Genomic DNA, 17411 nt, shown 5'->3' on the forward strand with positions numbered 1-17411 from the left:
CAAGTTCACTGCGCAGACTGCAGATTGAGTACATGGAACGAACACTAGTTTGCTCGTTTGTTCCTTTTCAGAAACGAACTGTCTTTTTGAAGAGAATTATGGGAGGGAATCCATCTGGACAAAATGATCAGTGGTGATGATCTGCCTGATGCGCCATGGTCGTCCTCAGACAAGCCACAAACTAGAGCCACGAAGACAAACGGGGTGGTATGAAGCTCGGTGAGATTGCAGAAGTGACCCGAGGATTCAGACTTGCAGAGATAGACATTAAAAGTGCAAGTCAACTCTGGGATTATAAGTTTGTGTGAGTGTATCTTTCTATGACAGAACGCTGTACGGACTACAAAAAATAATCCTCGCTGTCCCGTAAATACTGTCATCATGTAGAATTCAAACAATCAAGGTAGCACCTTTTGATTCCAAAAGCAAATGACAGACGGCAAAAACCCTGTTGGTCATTGGCCAACATGTCAGTTGGGCCATTGGAAAGGAATAGCTTGTCCTCGTTTTCATTAGAAGCATGCATGATCTCAACTGTTTGTAATCTTCTGCATCGAATACTGTTTAAAAACTAGGCAAAAATGAATGGAGAAACCTTCGGCGAATTTGCCACACTGATATGTGCCAGTTTGACGTGCGGCCCTTTTCACAACATTGGGCCAGGTGGTAATCACTAGGCTTCTAATCTGACCCACGCCCAATGATGAAAGGCCCCAGAGGCCGAGACCCATTTTGTGTTTTCAGGGTTTTTGTTTTGAAACGTAACTGTAGGAGAGTTACATGTTATACTAAAAGAAGCATAAAACAGTATTAGGGTAGGGAACTTGTCAGCCCGTGAGGTAACGTTTAAGCCCTTAAGAAAAGAGGGAAAATTATTTTCGTACCAAAAAGCACTGTAAATGGTCAGTTTCCCAGTTCTAAGGGAAATTGCTAAAAAGAAAGGAAGAAAAGAAACTACAAGTCACAAAGAAACTATATGATGGGCCGAGACATTTTCTCCTCCTGTTTCTGCCGATATTGCGTTCAGCGTCACCTCTTCTTTGGAATTAATGCATAATACATTGCGCCCAGAAAATTGTTTATGGAATCCAGAAGTCACAAACAATGAGAGAAAAGGACCCTTTTATTTTTTGCGGAACTGCGAAAAGGACCATTTTGTTGTTACTATATACAACACGTGGATTCAAATAGCCAACAGATGGAACAGACGAAGGATTTTATCTCTGACAAGGAATGATCGAAAAGGACCCATGCGTGCACTCGCCCAACACGATGCAATCAGACAATCCGTGCTAGAAAAGAAATTAATGGCAGCAGGATTAATATTGTTCCAAAAGATCTCGGATCTTGCAAGCCCAATCTGTAAAGAAAGCCTAAATGACGCTTGGCATGAAGAATCATCACTTAATTTAGCATTGATTAAGATAGTATTTAGTTGATTGAATGAAATTAAATGGTATATGGTCGTTCTGTATAGATGAGATGATACCAGATGATATGATATAAATAGATTATTTGTAAGTGTATGAGATGGTACGAGAATGTGTTTTGAAATGTATTGGATGATACGAAAACATGTTTAATTATTTAAAAACCATATATTATATCTATGTATAACTTAATTATTTTATAAAAATAATAATTTTATATTTGTTATTATCAATAAACTATGCTAATTAATACTAATCGTTACTAATTCTAATTAATTATAACTTAAATTGTTAATAATTATCACTAAATACTAACAATAATAATTAGTTATGATTGATAATATCTAACTGTAACTAATGTTTAACTAAAATGGTCCTTAAAGCTGACGACCCTGACCACAAACAAACCCCAAACTAAAATAATAGTCAATAATCATCTCTAACCATAAATAATTAGCGGAGTTAACAAAATCTGTACAAGATCGTTTGGCCAATTTTCCTGAATAGGTAGTACAGGATGTTAAAAGAATATTCTCTGAATCTGTATCACTATGTCCTAAATGAGATGATACGATTTAGACAACTAAATGTAAAGACATGAATATATCTAAAATCATCTTATTCATATATACCGTCTCATTTAATAAATCAAACAAAACCTAAATGTGTGCTCGCGAGACGCTTCCCTGTGCAGGATTGACATGATGGCATTTTCTGGTTGCTTGTAATCTCAAGGCACAGGGATTGCTGCAGGCTAGTGCATGAGGACACGGATCTTTTGTATTAATGACTATTAATGCAGAGAATTACTGTTTTACAGTAATATGAGTCTACTGCTACAGCCCTCGGCATTAATTAATCATTGTTTATTGAAGATTACTGTACCTACACTGTCTGATAACAATGTATCACGGATCTGCACTGTAGTGTTATTGTAGCATCACTGTTTATTGAAAATTACTGTAGCTATACTGTCTGATAACACTGTATCACGGATCTGTACTGTAGTGTTACTGTAGCAGTTAATCCAATCCAACCACCTCCAAATCAATAGCTACGAAGTGCTCCTGTTGCTTTCTGCAGTTGTCAGTGACAACTGCAGAGGATAAGTGTCCGGTGCATGACTGGAACTGTGACTGGAACAACTAACCAAGTGCATCATGGTACTCAAACTCCTGCAGACATGAGTGGAACAAGCTCACAGCAAAGACTGAAGGAGATGAACAATAGTAATTTATACCGTTTCAGTTAATACGAATGGTAGAAGTCAAGCTTTATATTTATTGATTGAAGACTTCTTCAAGAGCTCCGATAGTTTTAGATGAAACGTGCTAATAAAAAAAGAGAAAAACTAGAAAATCGCATGAAAAAGCAAAACATCCGGCTCTCTTTGGTGAGATAAATCCTCGGTAAGATTGAATCCCAAGCAATAGATCCAAATAGACTTTGGCTGACGTTGACGATAGGTAAAGTTAATTGTGCAAATATTTATTTTAAGTATGTATATCTGCTTATCAACTATGTGTATCTAATAGGAAGATGCACGATTTTATACACGTTTAGATATTCCTTAGAATAATAAATCAACTTCATGTTCCAACTTGATTATTCTCAGTTAAAGATAATTATCATGAGGATGTGTTTAAATTTAATTCTAAGTATCTCAACGAGTTCTCTTATATTCTAAATCTTGAAACTTTTATCAGATAAATCTATTCATGACACGACGTAATAGGTTGTATCTACTCCTTCCTGACTAGGCTTGCTCTGTATTAATCCAATTTTGTATTCAATGGCTCTCTCCTGAGATTTGATTCTCTTATTGTTTGAGATCTACCCCTCTTGGATGTATCACTCCTCTTCTTATATAGTCAGGTCGGAGAAAATCACTGAGTATAATTATTTCAGATTGTATTACTTTTGAATATACAGAGGACTCTTCAATCTGAGATCCCTTCTGTGAAGAACACAACAAACTGTCTAGAATATCGGTGCATACCTTATCTACCTCATGGTGGCAATCAGACACAATCGGTGCAAGAAGATTAATAGATGCAGGATTAACATTGTTCAAGCAGATCTCGGCTCCTGCAAGCACAATCTATAAAATGACGCTTGGCATGGACGATCACGTCTTGTTTCAGCAATTTTGCCTCTACGGTTCGTTCGCTCGCCTGCCTTCTGCACCCGTACCTAGGCTACAGCTGCGCCAAGCAGCCCATATATATAGACCGAGCCAACGTCCTACCGAGGCCCACCGAGTCCATGCCCCCACGCGGTCGCACCTCGTAGCCTTGCCACGCACATACAAGACACTACACATGTAGGGTCCCATGACTAGTAGAACTAAAAGAAGCATAAAGCAGTTTTAAGGTAGTGAACTTGCAAGCCTGTAAGGAAACGTTTAAGCCCTTAAGAAAAGAGGAAAAATTATTCTCGTGCCAAAAAGCACTGTAAATGGTTTCAGTTTCCCAGTTCTAAGGGAAATTGCAAAAAAGAAAGGAAGAAAAGAAACTACAAGTCACAAAGAAACTATATGATGGGCCGAGATATTTTTTTCCTCTTGTTTCTGCTGATATTGCGTTCAACATCACCTTTTGTTTGGGATTAATGCATAATACATTTCGCCCAGAAAATGGTTTATGGAACCCAGAAGTCACAAACAATGAGAGAAAAGGACCCTTTTTTTTTTTTTTGCGGAACTGCAAAAAGGACCATTTTGTTGTTATTATATACAACACGTGGATTCTAATAGCCAACAGATGGAACAGACGAAGGATTTTATCTCTGACAAGGAATGATCGAAAAGGACCCATGCGTGCACTCGCCCAAAATGATGCAATCAGACAATCCGTGCTAGAAAACAAATTAATGGCAGCAGGATTAAGCTGACGACCCTGACCACAAACAAGCCACAAACTAAAATAAATGATTAGCGAAGTTAACAGAATATACCATCTCATTTAATAAATCATCTTATTCATATATACCATCTCATTTAATAAATCAAACACAACCTAAATGTGTGCTCACGAGACGCTTCCCTGTGCAGGATTGACATGATGGCATTTCCTGGTTGCTTGTAATCTCAAGGCACAGGGATTGCTGCAGGCTAGTGTATGACTGGAACTGTGACTGGAACAACTAACCAAGTGCATCATGGTACTCAAACTCCTGCAGACATGAGTGGAACAAGCTCACAGCAAAGACTGAAGGAGATGAACAATAGTAATTTATACCGTTTCAATTAATACGAATGGTAGAAGTCAATCTTTATATTTACTGATTGAAGGCTTCTTCTCTGTCCACGATAGTTTTAGATGAAACGTGCTAATAAAAAAAGAGAAAAACTAGAAAATCGCAAAAAAGCAAAACATCCGGCTCTCTTTGGTGAGATAAATCCTCGGTAAGATTGAATCGCAAGCAATAGATCCAAATAGACTTTGGCTGACGTTGACGATAGGTAATGTTAATTGTGCAAATATTTATTTTAAGTATGTATATCTGCTTATCAACTATGTGTATCTAATAGGAGAATGCACGATTTTATACATGTTTAGGTATTCCTTAGAATAATAAATCAACTTCATGTTCCAACTTGATTATTTTCAGAAAAAAAATAATTATGATAAGGATGTGTTTAGATTTAATTCTAAATATCTCGACGAGTTCTCTCATATTCTAAATCTTAAAACTCTTATAAGATAAATCTAATCGTGACACGATGTAATGGGTTGTATCTGCTCCTTCCTGACTAGACTTACTCTGTATTACTTGTCCAATTTGTATTCAATGGCTCTCTCCTAAGATTCGATTATCTTATTCCTTGGGATCTGCCCCTCTTGGATGTATCACTCTCCTTCTTATATAGTCGGGCCGGAGAAAATCACTGCGTATAATTTTTTTAGATTGTATTACTTTTAAATATCTAGAGGACTCTTTAATCTGGGATCGCTTCTGTGAAAAACACGACAAACTGTCTAGAATATCGGTGTATACCTTATCTACCTCACGGTGGTTATAAAACATACCATATCAGATGAAAGACACATGTACGATAGTGATATATCTTCAAAATATATCATATTTTATTGTATCTTCAAAACATGTGCGTTAGTGATAGTTGCTCGTAAAGTGACTTAATCTTATATACGACTAATAGGGATATAGAGAATCAAATCAAGCTTGTCTTCAAGAATCAACTAAAAAGAGGGCCCAATACTGTAGATATCCTACTGGCCTATTTACCGAAGGAAAAGATAATAATTTGAGCTGGCTTAATATTATAGATGACTAGGCCCATTAGGCCAACAACTAACTTAAGAAAGATACAATAAGGATACATAGCCGAATCATGCCTCCTACAAGAATCAACTTAAGAAATGGCTCAACCACTGTAGATAACATAATATGCTTTATTTACCAAAAAAATTTGAGTTAATAAAATAATAAATTAAAAAAGAACAACTTATATTTAATTGGTGCTGCTATATTATACACTCTCGGTAAAAAAAATACTTGACATTTTAGACAAAGTCTGATCAAACAATTGAAAATTTGGCAATCAGTAACTTTTAAAATATTTAATTTGAAAATATGAAAATGGTGCGTGTAGATTTGTCTTAAAATATACCTTCAAAACTCATAAATATATTGGATTTTATAAATATACTATAATAGAAAATAATGATCAAAGGTACACATCAAAGACCATATATCTTTAATTATATACATTTGAATTGTATAATAATTATAGTAACAATTTTAACCATATAAATTAAAATTTATTATCTTAATATTTGAATGGAAAATAGAGTCACAATATTTGCTCTCAAGACCACGAAATTACCACGTTAATCTGAAAAAAAAAGACTCTAGACCACTCATTATTATAAGTATATAACGATCTAGATTAAATCAAAAAGTCTATATCAAATATAATTAATAAATAGCTAAATTCGAAATTAAATAATAAAAAATGATATAGACCACTTATTACTATGAACATCTAGCGGATTAGATTAAACTAAAGAGTCTATATCAAATATGATTAATAAATAGCTAAATTTTAGAATAAAAAATTATAGAAAATTAGCAGCTCGATTGCCATACGGTTTGGAAAGCAAACTATCTAAATAAATAAAGAGTCCAAATAAAATAAAATAAATAATAAAAATATCATATTTTTAATTAAATGTTATCATGACAAAATATTGCATCGAGACTAGCCACACTATTAGCGTGGGCCACCTAGCTAGCTAGTTAGGGCATAAACAATGCTATGTGCTTAAAGAAAGAGAGTGTTAAGCACCTACATAAAAATTGTAATTTTTAATGTAAATAAAGACTATATGTGTTTAAAAATTGTAATTTCCAATACAAACAAAGACTACATATAATTAAATATGATTAATTTTTTATTAGCACTGATATAATATGATTAACTTTTATGTTAGCATTAATATAAGCAGTGGTGCTTGAATAAGCAACTTACCCTCCGTCTAAGCATATGTGCTACTACGGTTAAGAAAAAAAAAACAGTTTTTTTCCATTAACACCTCCTCTAAGCACTCTATTGCTGAAAAGATGATCCAATCAGCTCTAGCCGTGCAACGCAATTGCGCGGGCTAATTAGGCAGTGCAGCGAATCCTAGTGCTGCAACTTGCCCCTTGCTTCCATGTGACAGCCGGAAAGTTTTTTATGGGAAGACAGTCAGATAGTTGCAACGACATATGCATCAATGTCCATATCTTGTAATCATAGAATAATCAAATAACTATAAACAAATGGAGCTTTGATTAAGTATGAGTATTAAACTTTGGAGCGAACACCACCAGCATCACGAGAAGGGCAAATTTGTAGCATACTGAAGTGGTTATAGGCTCGTGCCAACGATATGTTCGGTGGATCGAGCTAGGTGGAGTAGAGTTCAGGCTTGGACAGCCTTGGCGTCGGCACGGCCACCAGCGGTATGGCCTTCTTCATGACGATCGCAAACCGCTCGGTCAGGTCGAGGCGCGCGCCGGGCGGCAGCTCCCAGTCGAACGCGTGAAGCAGCATCGCCAGCGAGTAGGCCGTCATCCTCTCCGCCATGGCGATGCCCGCGCAGATCCTCCTCCCGGATCCGAACGGGATGTAGTCTAGCTCGCTGCCGCTGAAGTCCCACTTGCGCCCGCTGTCGCTGTCGTCGCCGGCCAAGAACCGCTCCGGGATGAACTCCAGCGGGTCCTTCCACACCGCGGGGTCCCTCTGGATCGCCCACACGTTCACGAACACGCGGCAGCCCGCCGGGACGCGGTAGCCGCCGACCGTCGCGTCCGCGTTGGGGCAGTGCGGCACCATCAGCGGCAGCGCCGGGTGCAGCCGGAGCGTCTCCTTGATCACGGCGTGCAGGTAGTGCAGCTGCGGGAGGTGCGACTCCTCCACCACGACGTCCCTCCCCACCACCGCGTCCAGCTCCTCCCGCACTTTGTTCAGTATCCGCGGCTTCTGCATCATCTCAGCCATGGCCCACTCCACGGTGTTCGACGTCGTCTCTGTCCCCCCGACCACCATGTCCTGTCGTATTATTGGACGCATTAGATGTCAAGTACTAATACTGGTTAATTAGTAGCTAATGGCGAGAAGAGATTACCATGAGCAGGGCCTTGACGTTGGTCATGGTGAAAGGGGTCTTCCCGTCGCCGCCTTCCTTCTCCAGACCGAGCATGTACTCCAAGAAGTCCGGCGCGGCGGCCTCGCCGCCGGCCTGTTCGGCCTTGACTCTCTGCTCTATGATCCTGGCGAACATCTCGTTGAACCGCTCCTTGAGCACGTCTGACTTCCTGCGGATGCCCTGCAGGTCGAACCGCGCCAGAGCCGGGAAGAAGTCGGACAAGTTGGGCGCGCCGAGCATCACGGTGATCTCCGCGACGAGGTGCCGGAACTCCTTTCCGACCGCGGCGCGCTCGCTCTCGCTGCCGATGTTGCCCCCCCACAGCGTGCCCGTGATGACGTTCATCGTGGTGAGGAACATCTGCGCGCCGACGTCGACGGGCGTGCCGGACACGTCGTGCAGGTGTCGGAGCGTGGCCCTGAACTCCCGCCAGCGGAGGCCGTGCACGTTGTCGAGCCCGGCGGGGCTGAGCATCTCGCGGACGCAGACCCGGCGGAGCAGGCGCCACGTGGGGCCCACGGGGTTCCAGACGATGTTCTGCCCGCCGCCGTAGGAGATGGAGCGCGCGGCGTCCGGGGTGTCCCGGTTGGCGAACACCAGGTCCTGCTCGCGCAGCACCTCGCGCGCCAGCGCGGGGGAGGTGACGACGACGCCCAGCTTGGAGCCGAGGCGGATGGAGAAGATGGGCCCGTACCTGGCGGCGAGGCGCGCGAAGTAGACGTGCAGCTCCGGGTCGAGCGACAGCAGGCTGCCCACGAGCGGCAGCCCCGTCGGCCCCGGCGGAAGGCCGCTGCTGCGGGCGCGCCGGACGGCGGCGAGGTAGAGGAACGCCGCCGCGAGGAGCGCCGCGTAGAGAAGAGTCGTGGTGGTGGCAGTATCCATGGTTGCAGTGCCGCAGACACAATTCGATGCCAAGAAGAAGAGCAGCTCGCACGCGTGGGATGTAAACTAACGATTGGACGGCAAATATACCGGCCGGCGCGGCATCTTGACTTCTGGACGGAAGCACAGAGGCACAGAGATGCGACGCTTGTCTCGTTCCGGCAAGCTCGCGTCACCGCGCCCGGCCGCCGTCCCACCGCAAAAACAAAGCCACGTCCCACGCCCGTCGATGCAAACCAAAAGCATGGGCCCCTTGGCTGCAGTGTCTCGCTTGGCTTGGCAGATCTTTCCAGAGAGTCATGGGATTTGGCCAATTCGAGGTGGCATGCTGTGCAAGTGTGCAGGGTCTGGTGTGCACGTTGTTTGGATGTGTGATGCCCAACCGGAGGGATTGGCGCCACCACATACTAACGTGCCCGTCTCGTCGGGAACGGAACATGCCCATGCGTTTTTATTTTCTTTTGTTTTCCAGCCAAGTGGAGGTCCCGTCTCGTTGGCAACGGAAGATGCCATACGATTTTATTTTCTTTTGTTTTTCAGCCATGGGGAGGGTATCTCCGTACAAAACTTAAGGCTTGTTTGTTTCTGGCTGTTTTTATTTTCTGTTTTTTTGTTAGAAGTTTAAAAATCAGAAATATAAATAAATGGGTTTACTGAGAAGTGGTTTTTGCAGAAGACAGAAGTCTGTTTTTAGGAAATGAATTAGAAGCTGAGAAGCTAGCTGACAGTAGCTTTTCTGAGAAATAGTGTGCCGAGAAGTCAAAAAAATATCGTAAAATCTCAAAGCTAAAATCAAAAATTAGCTTTTTAGAAAAGCTAAAATCAAAAGTGTGGAAGGTCCGAACTTTTTTAATCCGCTGTTTTAAGTTCGCAGAATTTTTAGATTTCGCCTATTCACCCTCCTCTAGACGACATTTCAATACTCACAGTCACGGGCATACTTGATATGCACTGTTGACCTAATCCACTATCTAATTGTTGACTCCAGCCCAACCTATTCACCCCACCGGCTCAACCCCCACCTCTAGTCCCTCACCCACCCAGCCGGCCAACACCCATTCCCAATCCCCCACTCTCATCCCCATCCCCGCCCCGATCGAACTGGTCGCCGCCGTTAAGCCATGCCTGTCTGCGCCCCTCCCCAGCCGCTTGTAAGTCGCCCGTGCCCCTTCCCCAGTCGACCACTGCCGCCCGCCCATGGTAGTTATCGTCAGCCACCTACGGTCGTCCCCTAGCCGGCTGCCACCGCTAGCTCACATCTCACTCTGCCGCTCCCACTTGGCAGGCCACCCGCTTGCCCACTCGTGTCTCGCTGTTGTCGCCCGCTCGCACCTTTCCCCTAGCCGCCCATCACCGCTCACTCACGCCCTACCGTCGCCGCCCGCTTCCCTCCCCCAGCCGACCGCCGTCGACGTTCGAGCCCCTAGCTGATCACCGCCGTCGCTGCAAATCTATTCACAATACGAGCACGCCGTAGATCCATCCATCCATCCGCTCGCGTCTCTCCCCCCGAGACAGGCATTGGTACCCACGGGTGACCCGACGAGTTTTGAATATCCGACGGACAAAGACACATGTACAAAAATTTGCCTGTCACTCTTCACGGGTGCGGATAAAGGCAAATGGTTCTGGTGATGGGTCAGGCACGGATCTGCCTCGTCCGGATCCGACCTGACTATTGCTGGGCATTTAGGAAATTTTCTCGACACGTTAGCTTTTAGTACTATTTCTGTAAGTAGTTTAAGTAGACAAAGCATTAAGGGAGGGGACAACGGCCACCGAGCAAACTGCGCAGTCCTGGGGAGATCCACTCCACCGATCGGGATCAGAGGGCTACAGTAAAGTGCATTAGCACCTCTTATCAGCCATCAGATCAAAAATTAACGGATCAGATCGGATGCTACAGTAACAAATGAACAGTAGAAAGCGTCGCTACAGTATAACGGAATATTGTTGCTGCAGTATTTTGTCTGCAGTGTAACTGCAAATTCCTGTTCATGTACTCATGTTTACTGTTCCTTCTGCTACAGTAAAATACATTTTTGTTCTCCACTGCAGAGTATCGCTGTCCCCACTCCACCGCATTAAGATCCACCGTTGCAATAGATATTTTTCCGCCATGGGGAGGTGGGGCTTGACGCAGCACGCGCATGGTTTTGGTGATCTGGTCAGCAGACAGCACTTGATGGGATGCTGATTTGATCTGATCTGATGTGATACATTATATGGATGATAAATATCATAGGTCTAGATATAAAAAATAAATTATAATAGATTAAAAATATTTTTAAAATATATAGAAGAGAAATATTGAATATTTAGATATAAAATATAATTAATATAAAATTAAACATATTTTTAAAAGAAGGGATAAGAATAATCTTTACACGGTGATTGTTTGATAAACTCAGATATATAATAAAAATCTTTTAATCCTACTGTAATTTTTATATTTTATGGAAGTATACATGAACCGCAACGACTTCTTGTTCATGGACCTACGACGGGCAAGGAATTCGGTCGGGGCCGGCCGTCGGGCCTTGTGAAAGCAGCCAGCTGGGCAGCACAACAAGATCATGTTTTTTTTTTTCAAACTCGTAGAAGAGCTGCATGTAATTTAATTAATATCACGAACCGTCTGATTACAAAGGTCATGTTTCCAAACCAGGCTCGTTTGTTCGACCCAGTTTGCCTCAAAACAATTGATCTAAAAAAGAAGTTTGCCTCGAAACAGAGCGACTATCTTTGATTGAGCTCAGCTTCTTGGTCCAAGGCTGCGGCTGAAGTCGGGCCACACGAGAAAATTCAACTGTAGTCAACAAAGACAAACCCAAACGCAGCCTGGGCTGAAAGGCCTAATTCCGCTCACGTCCAACAACAGTTCGGCTCGCGCGAAATGCGAAACTGGGCTGTCATATTCTGTTTCAGCAGGTCCCCGCGGCTGCCTCGCCGTCGCCGCCCGGCTCATACTGGCTTCGCCATCTTGAGCACGGATTGCATCAGGTATCGGCGTTGGACTTTCATCCAATCCAATCCAATCCAAGGAGCCGAGGCACCAGTAAGGCAGTAGCCGGTGCTACACATTTCTGAAGGGCTCGAGATGACTGCCACTTCAATTCATCTAGCCAGGTCAGTCACAGAAAGCAGGAGCAGAGCATTCAGCATTTCAGCGGCCTGCCTCCTGTTTCAGTCCTATCATATCATACTTCATACCCTGTGCTCATCATGTCTTTCTTTACCCTCTACGCGCTGCATAAGAAAACCAAAGCTGAAAGCATCATCACCACACAGCAACTCCACCACCAACTCCAGCGACCCTGTCCATCAATTTAATCACCTGCAGTTGAGTGTCAGGCTTCAGTAATAGGAGTGTACGCCTAAATTCTTGAGCAGGAGCTCCCATCACCATCAATAAACAAGGCTGAGATTAGGATTACCCAACAGAACCACCTTTTCTATGCATACATGAGATCAAGACCTTGTCGCAGAATGCACTGCAGACTCGAGAGTTTGACGGCGATCGAGCTCCAAAGGAAGTTCACTCTGCAAATGAGTTGTCTCTGACGGATCCCGTTTCTTCACCTAACCATAGGTCCCAGGGCGATCTAAAAAAAAACAAAAGGTCCCAGGGCGCCTAAGCTTGTGTCTTGTGATGAGTTGGTGATTCTAGCGTCTCTCTTGTGCCCTGTTTCGTGACTGCCAACGTTTGTCCTACTGATAAGTGTTTCACTGAATCCCTCTTTAGGCTCGCACATCTTTATCAGGGAAATGGACGACACAATGCCCCGTTTGGCCTCTGAATGTTCATCTCATGACCTATCATACAATTGTCACTAGTCCTTCCAGACACTATAATGTATATCACAAGCTTGCGTCTGACTATTGGAACAAGTCGCTAGGAGGATGGCTAGTCTCTAACTTGTTCGAAACTCTGAAGTCGCCATGGATTGCAACGGGGAGATGTATCTCGCCATCGCCCAACTCAAAGCCCCGACTCAACTTGCACATAACAATGAGCTAAGTTAAAAGCAACCTACAAGCATTACCCAGCCACATACATGTTCTGTAACTTTTTTTATATAGAAGCATACATTTGTGTACAAAGGATGTAATGCATGTTTACAGCAGAGGGTTGTAGACTTGTAGTTCTACCACTTGCCATGCTGAGAAACTTAGGGTTCTATGAACACAAAACCCTTGCTTTTAAGGGTAAGCTATCACTATTCTACGGTCTAAATATGCCTCATGCCTATCTCTTACCACAATCTTATTCATGTATGTATCTATTGTCTATACTGGGAGCAGGGCAGTGCACGCACACCCGCAGTTTGTATGTCTCCGATCTTTAGAGGTTTGATCCATTTGAGCTGTGAACCGTTGAATTGTTGATCAAGTTCGAGCTGTCCATGCCAAAATCTTGGTAGTCAAGCAGCCAGTCTGTTGCATCATCCCATGGCAAAGGCGCCGAGACAATGCTGAGCCCATCATCATTGCCGCTTGTAAAATTTAGCCATGGCTCCTCCGCCTCCAACAGCCAATTCACCAGCAGATCCTGGTCTTGGTCACTGGCGTTGGTGCTTGGATCTGGCCCGCTGGATTGCTCCGACGAGTCAGTGGGCATTGCCATGTCCCCAGGGCTGCCTTCCTTCAAGTTCTGCTCGTCTCCGGTGTCGCTGGATTTAGCTGATCCGGTTGTAGCTGCCTTGGTGTTGGCCAGAGGCTGGTGCGTGGCAGGGTCGATGCCCATCTTGACGAGTTTCTTCCTGATGTGAGTGTTCCAGTGGTTCTTAATCTCGTTGTCTGTTCGCCCAGGTAACTTGGCAGCAATCTTGGACCATCTGCACGGATGCAAGTCATCACGAGTGAAGAAAAGGTATTAATATTTTGTTTTTAGAGAAAAAAAACACATGGGTGAAAAGACCAGCCCTTTTGATTCATTTTGCAGCTTGCTGAATGCGAAGCAATGTATTAATTTACACATTTCAATCATTTTCGCAAATGCGTGCTTCATGCTTCTGAAAGTGGAGTTTGTGCTACATGTAAAGAGCTTGAGAATGACCTGATCAACGCTATTACTATCGCCCTTTAATTTTTAAGTGCTTTTCAACTCACATGCAGATACGGAGTCTACATCAGTGTATCATTGACCGCTGATCTGAAATGCAACGATTAAGAAAAAGATATCCATTACATTCGGTGTTTGAGATAACTTGACTTTTGCAAGAACACCGAAAGCCACAAAAGAACCAAGAGGTAACTACTTATTAGAGACGAGAACAAAAATAAGTAAAAGAAGAAAACACTCTCTTTCCAACTATAGGGTCATGCTATGCAAGATCCAATAAGCTCGATAACTGCCAAGCCTCTCACGTTGCTAACGATCATGATCGTGCTTGGGTTCGAGATGTAGCATTCTCTTAATGAAATCCAGGGGGGACGTCCTCCCCCCAGTACTCTTTTGTTTTCAATAAGCTCGATAACCATGAAAAACTCACAATAATACAGTATTATCTTCCAAAAGGTAATACTAAGTGTCCAAAGAACTGAAGTACTATCAATTCCAAACAAAAAATAGCAGTTCTAATTAAGTAGGTAGAGTCGATTAGTTGATCCTGGTATCGAAGGACTTATTTCTTTATCAAGACTATTATTTTTTTCTAGATAAGTTTGTCTTGATGGAAAGCCGTGCACCAAGGGGTTTTGACAAGTGCATGTGACTTTGCAACTCTTAATTGTTGACCGTGAATTCAGTTGCTTTTAAAATTGTGACATCGTTTTACAGTAAGTAACACTGCATGTTTTGTGTAGATTCTTACGACCACAAACTAGCTAGCTAGTCCGACTATACATACTACCGTCAGTCAAGGCGTCAACCAATCTTATTTACTTCCAGGGGGCACCAATAGTAATGCTTAAAATAATCTAAAACAGCGAGATAATGTGCTAGTCCAAGTCTTCTGATGACTAGGAAACACGTACGCATCAAAGAAGCTGTGTATCCACAAAGAAACGCATAAAATACGCAGGAGTACTGCATACAAATTGCTTGTATGATTTCTACAAAGCGGACTATATATGGATTGAATTTAAGCATACAAACACTGCTTATTGCGCTATCACTGCCTCAGGATATGTGCATGCAGTTTATATTTCGAAAGGTATGGAGTTAGCTCAGTATCATGTAAGTTTCACTATGCTATTTGGCTTTTTGGATACTTCAAACTAAACAAGGGAATTCACCACCCATGCCCAGGAATGCATGCAAATAGCTCATTCTAGCAAGGGATTAACATATGCAGTGATGTTTATAGGTTTACGCATGCATGCACACATGGTATGTACTACGAGACATCCATGCAGGCCAGCGTACCTATTACCAAGCTTGGCGTGGAGATCGATGATGAGCTCCTCCTCCGCTGCGGTGAGGAGGCCGCGCTTGAGGTCAGGGCGGAGATAGTTGGTCCACCGCAGCCGGCAGCTCTTGCCGCAGCGCAGCAGCCCCGCCAGCTTTGGCACAGCCCGCCAGCAGCACCGACCGTGCGTCAGGATGAAGCTTATGAGCTTCTTGTCCTCCTCTGCTGTCCAAGGCCCCCGCTTCACCCCCTGCTTGTCACAGCACGGCTTCCTCCCCATCGATGAATTTACTATCAGCTGCAGCTGACACCAGATTAAGATCTGTACAACAAGGCTATCAATAAGCTTCTATTGCATTGTATATATGTTGTGAGCCACCAAACTCCACAGACAAGCATCAGACAAAAGGATCGTGACAGCTCCCTTGCAACTGCAATGGGTGTCTGCCTGCATATATTTATAACTGAGTTCCATCTTTTCTAAAAAATTGTCTTGTGCTTTTCAACCTTTTCTATTTGCTGATGGAGATAGTAATCGCGACTTGGTTAATTTAATGTGATCTGGAAGCAAGAGTCTCAATCCGACCTATAGTAAACTGTGCAATTTTTATGTACTGCAGCATCATGTTGTACTACAAATAGAGTTGTTGATCAGGTTCACTCAGACGTAACTGTGTCAGAATCTGTGACCAAGTTGATTCTTGTGCTTCAATATTCTGATATGGTACAAAGGCTTGATATGATCTTAATTAATTAACTCTGAACTTAAATGAACAATGCCCAATTCTTGCAGGTAGAATATCACAATTTCCTAGTTAAACACGACAATTCGATTGCAAATGCTGTCACAGGAACCAAAGGTGTGATTGTCTCTGAATATAGAAGCTGCAGCTCATCTGGTGTTTCCGAAGCTTTTGCTGCGACCATTTCCCACAGGGGAAAAAGTATATATGTGTGTCGCCTTCATTGCCATCTTACGAAACGATTTCATCAACAACCTCATCATCGGTGGTGCACTATAACAGATCAAACCAGGAGGAACAATCTGACCTGCCTGTGTCCTCTGCAAGTTGCATGTCTAATGTATCTGTTTGGACCAATATAATGGCATTGTGCACACCATGATGTTTCTGTTGCATCCAATTTATCAAAAAAAGCTGAAACATTCAAGCATTCAGCATCCAAGATCATTGAGACTGGTGGTCTTGTGACACTGAGTTTTGCCAAGGTCAGCTACCAGCAGGCAAGAACTCAACAATATGATCTTCTTCTACCATGTGTATACACTTATGTCTGACAGCAAAAGTGAGGATGAGAGCAGACAGGGTCACATATCAACCATACAATACATCACCTTCCTCGAATCTGTAGTTCTCAGGGACTTTACAACCGACTGGAAAAGCTTAGCCTCTCCATTTCAGTAGTACACCAGAGGAGAAAAAACAACAATTAATTGATTAGATTTGGGAAAGCAGTACATCACCTCGTTTTATCCTTCTTAATGCAAAGATGTGCAGCTCTCTTGCCTGTTTGCTAAAAGAACAACCGCATGTCCTACTCATTGTGTAAGTAGACTGGTTATTCCGTAACATGATGCAAAGAAGGGATAAGAACTATAGTTTCTTAATCCACCAAACTCTTCAGAGCCTATTCACCAAAAAAGGGGAAAAGAAATGAGTCATCTTACTTCTACTCAGAAAGGACAGCAAGGGACAGCTTAAGAATCTGCCGACATGAGGAATAGAGGAAGAAATGACTGCACGCTGCAACAAGAAAATAATGTCAATTCAGTGGTACATGCTTTGGAATATTGATATAAGAAGGGGCATCTTCAATCAATCAATCACCAAACTTGTCTATAAATGCTGTTCAGACACAGGTCTGGCAGCAGAAGAATATTTTGGACAACTACAGCCTACAGGAGCTAATTTATGCTGTGTAAGCTGCAAGAAAAATGCTAGCAACTGCTGATGGAATGGCAGTAATCTTCTGGGATACAATGCTAACACATCCATGAGACCAGAACATGCCATTTTTTCTCGAACGTGTAGGAGAGCTGCGTGTCATTATATTAAGAAAATAAATGATCG

General features: G+C 42.9%; 2 protein-coding genes across 3 annotated transcripts; both read right to left on the reverse strand.

Annotated features, from left to right (window-relative positions):
- Positions 1-7148: 7148 nt before the first annotated feature.
- Positions 7149-9188, reverse strand: LOC133895685 (flavonoid 3'-monooxygenase CYP75B137-like). The gene is made up of 2 exons (XM_062336155.1): positions 8066-9188; positions 7149-7989 (listed from the first exon to the last, which is right to left on the reverse strand). The coding sequence occupies exons 1-2, from the start codon at positions 8966-8968 to the stop codon at positions 7345-7347; spliced, it is 1548 nt and encodes a 515-aa protein (XP_062192139.1). The 5' UTR covers positions 8969-9188; the 3' UTR covers positions 7149-7344.
- Positions 9189-13029: 3841 nt separating this feature from the next.
- Positions 13030-17411, reverse strand: LOC133896199 (MYB-like transcription factor ODO1). 2 transcript variants are annotated; one of them, XM_062336753.1, is made up of 3 exons: positions 16805-17411; positions 15339-15643; positions 13030-13806 (listed from the first exon to the last, which is right to left on the reverse strand). In XM_062336753.1, the coding sequence occupies exons 2-3, from the start codon at positions 15599-15601 to the stop codon at positions 13314-13316; spliced, it is 756 nt and encodes a 251-aa protein (XP_062192737.1). In that variant the 5' UTR covers positions 15602-15643; positions 16805-17411; the 3' UTR covers positions 13030-13313. The 2 variants fall into 2 exon arrangements, with proteins under 2 accessions (XP_062192737.1, XP_062192736.1); XM_062336752.1 differs by having other exon boundaries at positions 15339-16714.

This window comes from Phragmites australis, chromosome 16 (genome assembly GCF_958298935.1).
Source record: "Phragmites australis chromosome 16, lpPhrAust1.1, whole genome shotgun sequence".
Classification (NCBI taxonomy): Eukaryota; Viridiplantae; Streptophyta; class Magnoliopsida; order Poales; family Poaceae; genus Phragmites; species Phragmites australis.

Excerpts from the sequence above, each read along its gene's own strand:
- LOC133895685 (XM_062336155.1), bottom strand. The coding sequence starts at position 8,968 with ATGGATACTGCCACCACCACGACTCTTCTCTACGCGGCGCTCCTCGCG. Across the intron at positions 7,990-8,065 it reads ACGTCAAGGCCCTGCTCATG|GACATGGTGGTCGGGGGGAC; the intron begins GTAATCTCTTCT and ends ATAATACGACAG.
- LOC133896199 (XM_062336753.1), bottom strand. The coding sequence starts at position 15,601 with ATGGGGAGGAAGCCGTGCTGTGACAAGCAGGGGGTGAAGCGGGGGCCT. Across the intron at positions 13,807-15,338 it reads CACGCCAAGCTTGGTAATAG|ATGGTCCAAGATTGCTGCCA; the intron begins GTACGCTGGCCT and ends GCATCCGTGCAG.